Raw genomic sequence first — 12,187 nt, 5'->3', positions numbered from 1 at the left:
CACGCTAGGAAATTAGATGTTTTTTGAAATTTCTTTAAGCTCTAAAAGGGAGATGCACAACTGTACAATACAAGCAGTACCAACAGTGAAATGTACATGAAGTATAAGCAAGCAGCTAGAGTGACAAATCAGTGAGAGGAAACAGCCAGAAATATTTTACTCAAGTGGAAAACCCAAGCTAGATGATCAGCAGCAGCAGACTAACCTTTTACCATAGTACTTTTTTTTTAAGGAACAAGCACAGACTAATGAGCACAAGGATGGACAACTAAAGGGGAAAAAAAAATCACATTCCCTTCCACTGTTAACTGCTGAAAGGATTCTGATAGTTTTCCTTAAAATGCCCACCTTCATGTTCATTAGCATATGTTTATCTTGTACCTCCCTCCTTTGCTGCTATCACTGTCATCCAAAGAGGACCACATCATAAGACGTCTGCTTACTGATGGTAAGAATTTTTTTCTACTAACAAAAGACAGTCCGAAGATGAAGATTCAGCCTGGTGCCTTGATGTGGTCGCACGAAAGAAAACAGGCTGGTTCAGCGGATCCAAGCGAAAAATAAAACTTCCAGAACCCGAATTAGGGAAAACAGTGAAGTTAGTAACCTGATAATTGTTTTAATACAGTTAGATCAGGATTATGCACACCAACCAGCAGATGGAGAGAGATCAACAGGCTCCCTTGTTGCAGTCTTACTCCAATCAGGCTTCAAAAACAACCTTTTTTTTTGTTTGGGGGGTTTTTTTTTTGGTTTTTTTTTAAGTCTCTTCTGCTCCACTCCTTTAGCCAGACAGCTAAGCAGAAGAGGGGAGAAAAACTGGGAGGGGCAGGAAAGAGGTAACAAGTAGTCACAATAGCCCTCTGGTTCCTGGCAGTACTCCTCTGAAGGGGGATTAAAGCTGTTGCTTCAGGAGTTGTCCACAGCACTGCCAATTCCTTTGGGTCAGAGCCATGCTCAACTGAGGGAGAAATAGTTTGCCTCAGGAGCAGCCCATCAATTTTTCTGTTCACCTGGCCTAACTAGGCCCTCTGCTTCCAGCATGGGAAACTTGGCCACCATCTGCTTGAGACAGAATATTGGCAGGCATAGAGGTATTTATGGAATGACATCAAGGAGCCTGTTGATCTCCATCTCCTGGGTTGGCATACATAACCCAAATGGTCTGGCTTGGCCTGACTGGATGAAGAGAGTTTAGGAAATGAAGCCGGGGTGGGGGGGGGGGGGAATCAGCTTCTCAACCTCTGCAAGGCCCCAGAATAGAGAGCACATTCTTAGTGGACCAAAAAAAACAAAAAGGGAGCTGTGGCAGTGTGGAAACCATATGAGTAATGAAAGGCTTTTGTTTTTTCCAGAAAACCCTGGGAGAACCCATTTATTCACAGCATTTGCAGGTCTTCAAAGAAAAGGGGTAAAATAAGGTCCACCATTCTATTTTCTGCATCCAAACTGGCAAGTTCCAATAAATTTTCTTAATGGAGAAATTACTTTGATAATTGATCATTTCGTTTTCCTTAGTGTAGACAGATGGACTCAGGACCAATGGGTATAGTGTACTCCTGTTAGTTGGAGACGGATCAGATTTCAATCTGACGTCAGACCCTAGTACATATACCCCTGCAGGAAGTGCAGCTCCTCAGTATTCTTCCTTGCAAAGCATTGTGGATATATGTGAGACTGACTGATTGATTAACTTAATATGATTAACTTAGATAACTTGATTAACTTGAATTGGTTGGTTGACTATAGCTGGAGACCGCCAGTGTGCCCAACCGGAAAGCGTCAACACCAGGCAGGGTGAATGCCCTAGGGAAATGAAAGCATGGCTTACCCTTGAATCGTTGAATGACCATGTATAGTGGCAGCCGAGGGTGGGCTGCCGAGTCCATCTGTCTACACTAAGGAAAACGAAATTATCAGTTAAGTAATTTCTCCATTTCCTAGCGTGTAGCAGATGGACTCAGGACCAATGGGATGTATAAAAGCTACTCCCGAACTGGGTGGGAGGCTGCCCGTGGTCCATTAAGGATTGCTCTTGTAAATGCTGTGTCCGAGCCTGAATATCCAGACGGTAGAATCTGGAGAAGGTATGGATGGAGGACCACGTTGCCCGCCCTGCAGATCTCGGCAGGTGACAGCATTCTGGTTTCTGCCCAGGAAACCGCCTGGGCTCTGATGGAATGGGCCTTGACCTGTAGAGGTGGTGGTTTTCCCGCTTCTACGTAGGCTGCCTTGATGACTTCCTTGACCAGCGGGCAATGGTTGCCCGCGAGGCCGCTTCCCCTTGCCTCTTCCAGCTGTGAAGGACAAAAAGGTGGTCCGTCTTTCTACTGGTTCCGACATTTCCAGATATCTGGATAGGGGTCTGCGATGTCGAGATGGCGCAGACTACAGGCTTCTTCCGACTTCAAGCCGTCCATCGCAGGTAGTGAGATGGTTTGGTTACGGTGGAAGTGGGAGACCACTTTGGGGAGGAAGGAGGGAACCGTGTGTAGCTGAATGGTCCCCGGGGTGAGTCTGAGGAATGGCTCACGGCAGGACAGGGCCTGTAGCTCTGAGATGCGGCGGGACAAGCACACGGCCAGCAAGAACACAGTCTTCAAGGTTAACAGATGGAGGGACAGGCCTCGGAGGGGTTTGAAGGCGGATCCCGCTAGGAATTCCAAGACTAGGTTGAGGTTCCACAGGGGAACTGGCCACTTTAGTGGTGGGAGAATGTGTTTGACTCCTTTCAGGAAGCGTGATACATCTGGGTGCGAGGCTAAGCTGTCGTCCTCGCTCCTGGAGCCGTAGCATGACAATGCAGCCACCTGTACCTTGATAGAGTTGAGGGACAGACCCTTCTGTAGTCCGTTCTGTAAGAATTCCAGGATCACGGGAACTTTAGAGGAACGTGGTTTGACATTGTGGTCTTCGCACCAGGCCTCAAAGACTCTCCAGATCCTTATGTATGTTAGAGATGTGGAGAACTTGCGTGCTCGGAGGAGTGTATCTATTACTGCCCCCGAATATCCCCTCTCTCTCAGGCGGGCCCTCTCAATGGCCAGACCATAAGAGAATTGAACTGGTTCCTCGTGGAGGATGGGACCTTGTAGCAGGTCTCTGTATGGAGGCAGGGGTAGCAGATTCCCTGCCAGTAGTCTTCTCATGTCTGCGTACCAGGGTCTTCTTGGCCAGTCCGGGGCCACCAGAAGAACTAGCCCCCTGTGCTGCTGAATCTCGTGAATGATTGCGCCCAGCAAGGGCCACGGCGGAAAGGCGTATAGCAGGGTCCCCGGTGGCCAGGCCTGTACCAGGGCGTCGATCCCCTGGGACTGCGGATCCCGCCTGCGGCTGAAGTATCTGGGTACTTGAGCGTTGGATCTGTTTGCTAGAAGATCCATGTCTGGAGTCCTCCACCGATTCACTATCATCTTGAAGGCTGTGGGTGACAGCTTCCATTTCCTGGGTTTAGACTTTCCCTGCTGAGGAAGTCTGCCGTGGTGTTGTCCTTCCCGGCGATGTGGACGGCGGAGATATCCTGGAGATTTGTTTCCGCCCAAGCCATCAGAAGGTCTATTTCTAAGGACACCTGTTGGCTTCTGGTTCCGCCCTGCCAGTTGATGTAGGCCACCGCCTTGGCGTTGTCCGACACTGACCGCTTTGTCTCGAAATCTGTGGGCGAACCGTAGGCAGGCTAATCTGACCACCCGTGCTTCTAGGCGGTTGATGTTCCACCCCGCCTCTTCTTCGTTCCACCGCCCTTGGGTGGTTCTCTTCGCAGTGTGCTCCCCACCCGTGTAGGCTGGCATCTGTGGTGAGCAGGGTCCAGGTTGGGGAGGATAGTCTTGATCCCCGGCTCATGTGGCTGGTCTATAGCCACCACCTTAGCTGGGTCCGGACTCTGCCTGGTAGTGGTAGACGTACGGAGTAGTTCTGGGATCGTGGGCTCCACCGTGATAGAGTGAGCATTGCAGGGGCCTCATGTGGGCCCACGCCCATGGCACCACTTCTAGTGTGGATGCCATTAGTCGGAGGACTTGCAGGTAATCCCATGCTGTGGGACGGGGGGCGCTCAACAAGGTCTGGAGCCGGTCCCACAGCTTTGATCTCCTCATGGGGGTCAGGCTGACCTCGTCTTCCTTGGTGTCGAATCGGACTCCTAGGTATTCCAGCGACTGCGAGGGCTGTAGGGAGCTCGTTTGTGTTGACTACCCATCCCAGGCTTTCCAGTAGAGCTATGACTCTGCTGGTTGCTTGGTGGCTTGCCTCCGGTGATTTTGCTCCGATCAGCCAATCGTCCAGATAAGGATGAACGAGGATTCCTTCCTTCGTGTTGCCGCCGCCACTACTATTACCTTGGTGAACGTCCGGGGTGCAGTGGCTAACCCGAAGGGTAGTGCCCGGAACTGGTAGTGATTCAGGACCTTGAAGCGTAGGTAGCGCTGGTGTTCCTGATGAATTGGGATGTGTAAGTAGGCCTCTGACAGGTCCAGGGATGTGAGGAACTCTCCTGGCTGTACTGCACGTATGACCGATCGTAGGGTTTCCATGCGGAAGTGTGGGATCCTGAGGTGTCGGGTGACCGACTTGAGGTCCAGGATGGGCCTGAATGTACCCTCTTTCTTGAGTACGATAAAGTAAATGGAGTAATGTCCAGTATTTGTTTCCCGTGTAGGTACCAGGGTTATGGCCTCGAGGGCCAGAAGTCTGGTCAGTGTAGCTTCCACTGCCGCCCTCTTGCGGTGGTCATGGCAGGGAGATTCCACGAACTTGTCCGGAGGGGTTCGAAGAAGTCCAGGTAGTACCCTTCTCGGATGATGGCTAGGACCCACTTGTCCGAAGTTCGACCCATCTGCGGTAGAATGGGGTTAGCCTGCCCCCTATGGCTTCTTCCCTTGGATGGGTCGGCTGAATCTCGTTGTGGGATGTGGCTGGGGCCTGGACCTGAGCTGGTTCCCCTCTTGTTGTGTTTGTTCCGAAAGGACTTGTTCCTGCCCATAGGGCAGGGCGCTTGATAGTTGTTCTTGTAAGGGTTGAAGCGCTGTGAACTTCTGCCTCTGGTGGACCTGGGAAAAGGACGCTGGTTTCTCTTCGTCTTGTCTTCCGGCAGGCGAGGTAATGGGGAGTCGCCCCATTTGTTAGCCAGTTTCTCTAGTTCACTGCCTAACAGGAGGGATCCTTTGAAGGGCATTCTCGTGAGGCGTGTTTTGGAGGAGGCGTCAGCCGACCAATTTCGAAGCCATAGTTGTCTCCTGGCTGCCACTGTGGATGACACTCCTCTGGCTGCTGTGCGCACTAGATCGGAAGCCGCGTCAGTGAGGAATGATAGTGCTGATTCCATGTCTTCTCCCGGGGTGTTGTTCCTGGCTTGGGATAAACAGGAACGTGTCACCACAGTGCAGCAGGCCACAATTTGCAGGGACATGGCTGCCACCTCAAATGCTTGTTTTAGTATGGCTTCCAGGTGCTGGTCATGTGCAACCTTGAGCGCCACTCCTCCCTCCACTGGGAAGGTAGTGCGCTTAGCGACCGCGCAAACTATGGCGTCCACTTTAGGGCACGCCAGAAGCTCCTTGGTTGCTGGGTCCAGGGGGTACATGGCCGATAAGGCTCGACCCCCTTTGAATGAGGACTCCGGCGCATTCCACTCCAGGTCAATTAGCTGTTGTGCCGCCTGTAAGAGAGGAAAATGGCGAGATCTGTCGAAGGCCCTCCAGCAGGGGGGTTCATTCTAGGTTCCCCCGGGGTGCCTTGGCCCGGGATAGCGAGTTCCGATAGGCATTGGGATACAAGGTCCGGAAGCTCATCCTTTGAGATGAAGCGTCTCATGGTTCGGTGTGGCTCTGTCCTCGAGGGAAGTTCTCCCTCCTCAAGGGGCTCGACTTCTTCTTCGGAGAAATCCGTGTCCCCGTAAGTGGGGTTTCTGGGTGGTGGGAGCCTGTGCCTAGGCCTCGAGGGTCCTGGGGCATGAGGGTCTTCCGGTGTCGCATATGGCTGGTCCACCCGGGGTTCAGTTTGCATCTTGACAAAGGCGTGAATCCCCTTAAATAACTCTACCCAGGAGATCGATGCTGGGTCTAAGTTGAGGGGCGCCGGTTCCCTGGGGGTCCCCGTCTGTGGGATGGACTCACTGGGACCTGCTAGGTCCGGGGTGCCCCATGAGGAGCTAGCACTGGGCCCTGGGTGGGACTGGCCCCGACCTGGATCTCCCAGGGCCTCCTCACAGTGTGCGCATAGGGCGTCTGCTTCCTCACTCTGTGCGGCTCTGATGTGGCATGCTGGGCAGAGGCCTTGAGCTTTTATTCCTGTTTCTGGAGGTGCCATTTCTGTGGACGCGTAAGCTCTTATGCGCTCCACTGAGTCTGATATGTGCGCGCAGATGTGCGCCTAGCCGTAGATGTGCGCCTTGTACTGTGCGCGCCTAAGAATATGCGCACAAATAATTTTGTGCGCTTAGCTTAATTTGGGCGCTCGGATCGGACGGCACGGCGAACAAGGCCAAGATGGCGACTGCGAGCATGCGGGCAATATGGTGACCTCCTTGGAGGGTCTCCACGTGGGCAGACCCTGGAACAGCCGGGGCCTGGCCCTGCTAGGGCGGATCAACCCGGTGGCACAGGTTCCGATCGCCGATCTGTGCTCCTCCTCGATCTTCAGAGACCGGATTAAGTAGAAGATTTCCACCTTACCTTGTCTTTGGCGCTTCCCGGTTTTGCTCCGGGCGGCCTCCGGCTGCGGGGGGAGAGGGCAAATACCTTCACCGCCGCGCTCGAGGGGGTGCACCCGCTGCCTCTCAGCCGCGCCCGAGATCGGGGGCTAAGTCCTCGCCGCGATTCGGCCGCCGGACCGAGGCTGCCTCTATGCTGCGCCCGAGGATTCGGGGGCTAGGTCCCTGCCACGAATCGGCCACCGGACCGAGGCTCACCTCCGAGGGACCACGGAAATCACCTCGGGAAACTCAACTGGGGGAGGGACCAGAGGGTATCACCGCAGGAGTGCGGGGCTAGTCTTCAGGTAGGTTTCTTCTTTAAATTTCGGTCTAACGCTCTGAGAGCGTGCAGATAGTCCCTAACTGCTATGGCGACGGAAAATACTGAGGAGCTGCACTTCCTGCAGGGGTATATGTACTAGGGGCTGACGTCAGATTGAAATCTGATCAGTCTCCAACTGCTAACAGGAGTACACTATACCCACTGGTCCTGAGTCCATCTGCTACACGCTAGGAAATACTATTTATTGTAGTATAATCTGACTGCTTTAACAAATAAAATCTTCATGGCTATAGTTTAAGAATAAATGTTTGCACCTTCATACCAACAGACTGAAAAGCAAAGAAGCAAAAAAGAATTCACAAATGTACTAGTTTACTCTTATACCAGTACAATAATTAAGTTTTCACAATTTGAAGTTTTCAACATCTACCATTCTTTCTATAGACTGTGTGAGTAAATTATATCCTTATCATAAAGTAAGAACATGCCATACTGGGTCAGACCAAGGGTCCATCAAGCCCAGCATCCTGTTTCCAAAAGTTGCCAATCCAGGCCCTAAGAACCTCGCAAGTACCCAAAAACTAAGTCTATTCCATGTTACTGTTGCTAGTAATAGCAGTGGCTAGTTTCTAAGTCAACTTAATTAATAGCAGGTAATGAGAACTTATCCAATCTCTTTTTAAACCCAGCTACACTAACTGCACTAACCACATCCTCTGGCAACAAATTCCAGAGTTTAATTGTGCATTGAGAGTGAAAGAACTTTCTTCGATTAGTTTTAAATGTGCCACATGCTAACTTCATAGAGTGCCCCCTAGTCTACTATCTGAAAGAGTAAATAACAGATTCACATCTACCTGTTCTAGACCTCTCATTATTTTAAACACCTCTATCATATCCCCCCCTCAACCGTCTCTTCTCCAAGCTGAAAAGTCCTAACCTCTTTAGTCTTTCCTCATAGGGGAGCTGTTCCATTCCCCTTATTTTGGTCGCCCTTCTCTGTACCTTCTCCATTGCAACTATATCTTTGAGATGCGGTGACCAGAATTGTACACAGTATTCAAGGTGCGGTCTCACCATGGAGAGATAGAAGCATTATGACATTTTCCGTTTTATTCACCATTCCCTAATTCCCAATATTCAGTTTGCTTTTTTGACTGCCGCAGCACACTGAACCGATGATTTCAATGTGTTATCCACCATGATGCCTAGATCTTTTTCTTGGGTGGTAGCACCTAATATAGAACCTAATATTGTGTAACTATAGCATGGGTTATTTTTCCCTATATGCATCACCTTGCACTTATCCACATTAAATTTCATCTGCCATTTCGGTCTAATTTTCCAGTCTCACAAGGTATTCCTGCAATTTATCACAATCTGCTTGTGATTTAACTACTCTGAACAATTTCTTTCCAGATCATTTATATTGAAAAGGGTCCCAATACAGATCCCCGAGGCATTCCACTGCCTACTCCCTTCCACTGAGAAAATTGTTCATTTAATCCTCTGTTTCCTGTCTTTTAGCCAGTTTGTAATCCACGAAAGGACATCCCCACCTATCCCATGACTTTTTACTTTTCCTAAAAGCCTCTCATGAGGAACTTTGTCAAACGCCTTCTGAAAATCAAAATATACCACATCTACCGGTTCACCTTTATCCACATTTATTAACTCCTTCAAAAAAGTGAAGCAGATTTGTGAGGCAAGACATGCCTTGGTTCCATTAAACCATGTCTTCTAATCATTCTGTGATTTTGATGATCAGAATATTTTCCACTATTTTCCCTGGCACTGAAGTCAGGCTAACTGGTCTGTAGTTTCCTGGATCGCCCCTGGAGCCCTTTTTAAATATTGGGGTTACATTAGCTATCCTCCTGTCTTCAGGAACAATGGATGATTTTAATGATAGGTTAAAATTTTTACTAATAGGCCTGAAATTTCATTTTTGAGCTTCTTCAGAACTCTGGGGTGTATACCATCCGGTCCAGGTGATTTACAACTCTTCAATTTGTCAATCAGGCCTACCACATCATCTAGGTCACCATGATTTGGTTCAGTCCATCTAAATCATTACCCATGAAAACTACCTCCCCAAAATCCTCTTCCGTAAACACCGAAGCAAAAAAAATGTAATCTTTCTGCGATGGTCTTATCTTCTCTAAATGCCCCTTTAATCCCTCGATCAACTAATGGTCCAACTGACTCCCTCACAGGCTTTCTGCTTCGGATATATTTTTAAAAAGTTTCTACTGTGAGTTTTTGCCTCTTCAGCCAACTTCTTTTCAAATTCTCTCTTAGCCTGTCTTATCAATGTCTTACATTTAACTTGCCAACGCTTATGCATTATCCTATTTTCTTCTGTTGGATCCTTCTTCCAATTTTTGAATGAAGATCTTTTGGATAAAATAGCTTCTTTCACCTCCCCTTTTAACCATGCCGGTAATCGTTTTGCCTTCTTTCCACCTTTCTTAATGTGTGGGATACATCTGGACTGTGCTTCTAGGATTTTTTTTTTTTTGTAACAATGACCACGCCTCTTGCACACTTTTTACCTTTGTAACTGCTCCTTTCAGTTTTTTTCTAACTATTTTTCTCATTTTATCAGTTTCCTTTTGAAAGTTTAGCACGAGAGCCATGGATTTGCTTACTGTCCCCCCTGCCAGTCTAATTCAAATTTGATCATATTATGATCACTATTGCCAAACGGCCCCACCACGTTACATCTCACCAAATCCTGTGCTCCACTGAGAATTAGATCTAAAATTGCTCCCTCTTGTTGGTTCCTGGACCAATTGCTCCATAACAATGTCATTTATGTGGAAGGAAATGAGCAAACAACTTAAAGTATCAGATTCTTCTATGATCCCAAGGAAGAGAAGTGCTCCTCTTTTCTCCTGAAACCAAAAAGCTGTCAAGAAATGCAGTTATCCAACACTGCACAATACTACAATCTTGCAGGATTTGTATAGAAGTTAGGAAGTTATGGTGTACATATTGTACTTACCAGCTTCAACAATGGCTGGTTTGTTGCTTGAGCAGACAGACAGCACTTTCAGCACACGACTTGTTGTCCAAAGCAACTTTTCATAGGTGTAGGTCCTCATTATGTTTACTAGTGCCTGCGGTCCACCACTAGCCAGAATAATCAACTAAAGAAAATCAGATAAGGAAGATGGGTACTCTATATGGTGCAGGGTAGGTATAAATATCCAGTCATTGGGGCACTATAGCATCATACACCAAACAGCAGCTGAACAATTCATTCTGCCTTGCACCAGGCATATTTTTGCTTATAAAATTATAGTCAAAAAGTGACCTATGAAACTGCCCAAATAAAACTTACCAGCTTGAATTGAAATCCAATGCACAGGGTCCATTAGTGTATGTGAGAGAAAAAATAACTTAACTGGGACACAGTTTTCCTATTCTATCACAGACCAATCTAAGAAGTGATCACCATATTAAGCTTTACAACTTTAAAATAAGCATTTTGAGGCTGGCCTGGTGGCTCAGTGGCAGTGTGTCAAGTCTTCCACTTCCTGAACCAACTGAGGCTGCGGTAAAGGCAACATTCACAACCTCAAGTTGGGGGGGGGGGGGGGGGGGGAAAGGGTCCAAGTCATCACAAAACACAAACTGACACTGACTGAGTTAAGTTGGGAAAGGATGCAAAATAGGTTAAAAGAAAATCCCTGATAGTTGTGAGTGAAGGCACATGGCACTGGGTCCCAGAGCTGTTTATGCTGGAGGTCTGAAGAAGTGGAAATGAACAGCTAGGCCCGAAAAAGGCCCTTTTACCATGATTCGGTAAGTGCTTAAATAGTTTAAATGCTAGAAAGATAGCATGGCATCTCATCGTCCCAGGAGGCCTGCATATACAAGTTTGACATACATATGCACAAGACATTTGGGATTTTATTTCAAGCTCAATGAACCCAGTTATGTCTGTATATTTAGCTTACCTTACTTTCTTGATTGCCATAAGCTAAAATCTGAAGACAATCTGTTGTAATAGCCAAGAACTTGACATTTGTCTTGTTCAGCAAGGCAACCATTTTCTGCAAGCCTCCTGCTAGACGGACAGCCATTTTTGCTCCTTCTTGATGCAACAAAAGATTATGCAGGGTAGTAATGGCATAGAATAGCACAGAGTCCACTGGGGAACTGCAAATGAGCAAGATAAGCTGTTAGTTTCAGTTGTCAGCAATTCAAGTGGTCATCAATAAAATGATCCTGGAAGAGAAGTCGTTTTAGGAATATTCTTCCAGGAGATGATAGTTTTCATGGCCCTCACTTAAGTAAACAAAGTGGCTTACCTGTGGAAGGTATTCTTTGAAAACAGTTCAATTATACAGATAGTCACCTCAAAGCACCAATACAGAACACTTTTCCAGATCCTTCCAGTATAAAGACTTGAAGACCCTTTGAACATGTATAGCAGTTCCCACAGTATGCAGCAATTCTGTAATTACTAATCTAATGAGCCTAAGTCCAGAAGAAAAGGGAAGGTATATATGACTAATTGCTGAACTTTTCAGAGAAGAACTATTACCTGTAAGCAGCTTTTTCTGAAGAAAATTCAGAGAAAAAATCTTAGCTAGGGAGTCCCAAAAAAAAAGAAAAAAAGGAACCTACCAACAGACTAAAACCGTTTTAAATGCAGTTTATACTCCATCCATCCTTCCTTTTATACTACAAGACAACCCAAGAAAACAAAAATAGCTCTTAGGAAGACTAACATAGGAAAATTGGTCCTTACCTGCTAATTTTCGTTCCTGTAGTACCACAGATCAGTCCAGAGTCCTGGTTTTACCTCCCCTCCAGTAGATGGAGACAGGCAAGTTTTACCTCCCCTCCAGTAGATGGAGACAGGGAAGTTTTAACGGACTCCGTCCTATACCCCTGAGGTATCACCTAGAGTCTGTCAGTATTACACTGTATCCCAGCAGAGAAAAGTTAACTAGTATGACCAAAATTCGCCCCCCCCCCCCCCCCCACCGGTAGAGCAGAGGGAATGAAAACTGGTAACATGAACGAAAACATGCCCATTCCCTTACCCTTTGAAGGTGGGCGCACAATATCAAAATGCTCTGAATAAATCTGCAGAATATGATCATCAACCTGCCGAGCAGACTCTCCATTTCCCCATGGGTGGGACTCTGAACTGATCCATGGTATTACAGGAATGAAAATTAGCAGGTAAGGACCAA

The 12,187-nt window shown here is 47.6% G+C and overlaps 1 protein-coding gene across 4 annotated transcripts in view; it reads right to left on the bottom strand.

Annotated features, from left to right (window-relative positions):
• Window positions 1-12,187, bottom strand: part of CTNNB1 (catenin beta 1) — a 116,553-nt gene that overhangs the window by 36,008 nt on the left and 68,358 nt on the right. For all 4 annotated transcript variants that reach the window (XM_029589700.1, XM_029589701.1, XM_029589698.1 and 1 more), the window contains exons 6-7: window positions 10,940-11,141; window positions 9,982-10,126 (exon numbers count right to left, since the gene is read on the bottom strand). In XM_029589700.1, coding sequence (XP_029445560.1) covers window positions 9,982-10,126; window positions 10,940-11,141 — 347 coding nt within the window. The remainder of the gene's footprint in view (window positions 1-9,981; window positions 10,127-10,939; window positions 11,142-12,187) is intronic.

Source organism: Rhinatrema bivittatum, chromosome 2, assembly GCF_901001135.1.
Source record: "Rhinatrema bivittatum chromosome 2, aRhiBiv1.1, whole genome shotgun sequence".
Lineage (NCBI taxonomy): Eukaryota > Metazoa > Chordata > Amphibia > Gymnophiona > Rhinatrematidae > Rhinatrema > Rhinatrema bivittatum.
The sequence above is the reverse complement of the archived record's forward strand: the minus strand, read 5'-3'. Positions and strand labels throughout refer to the sequence as shown.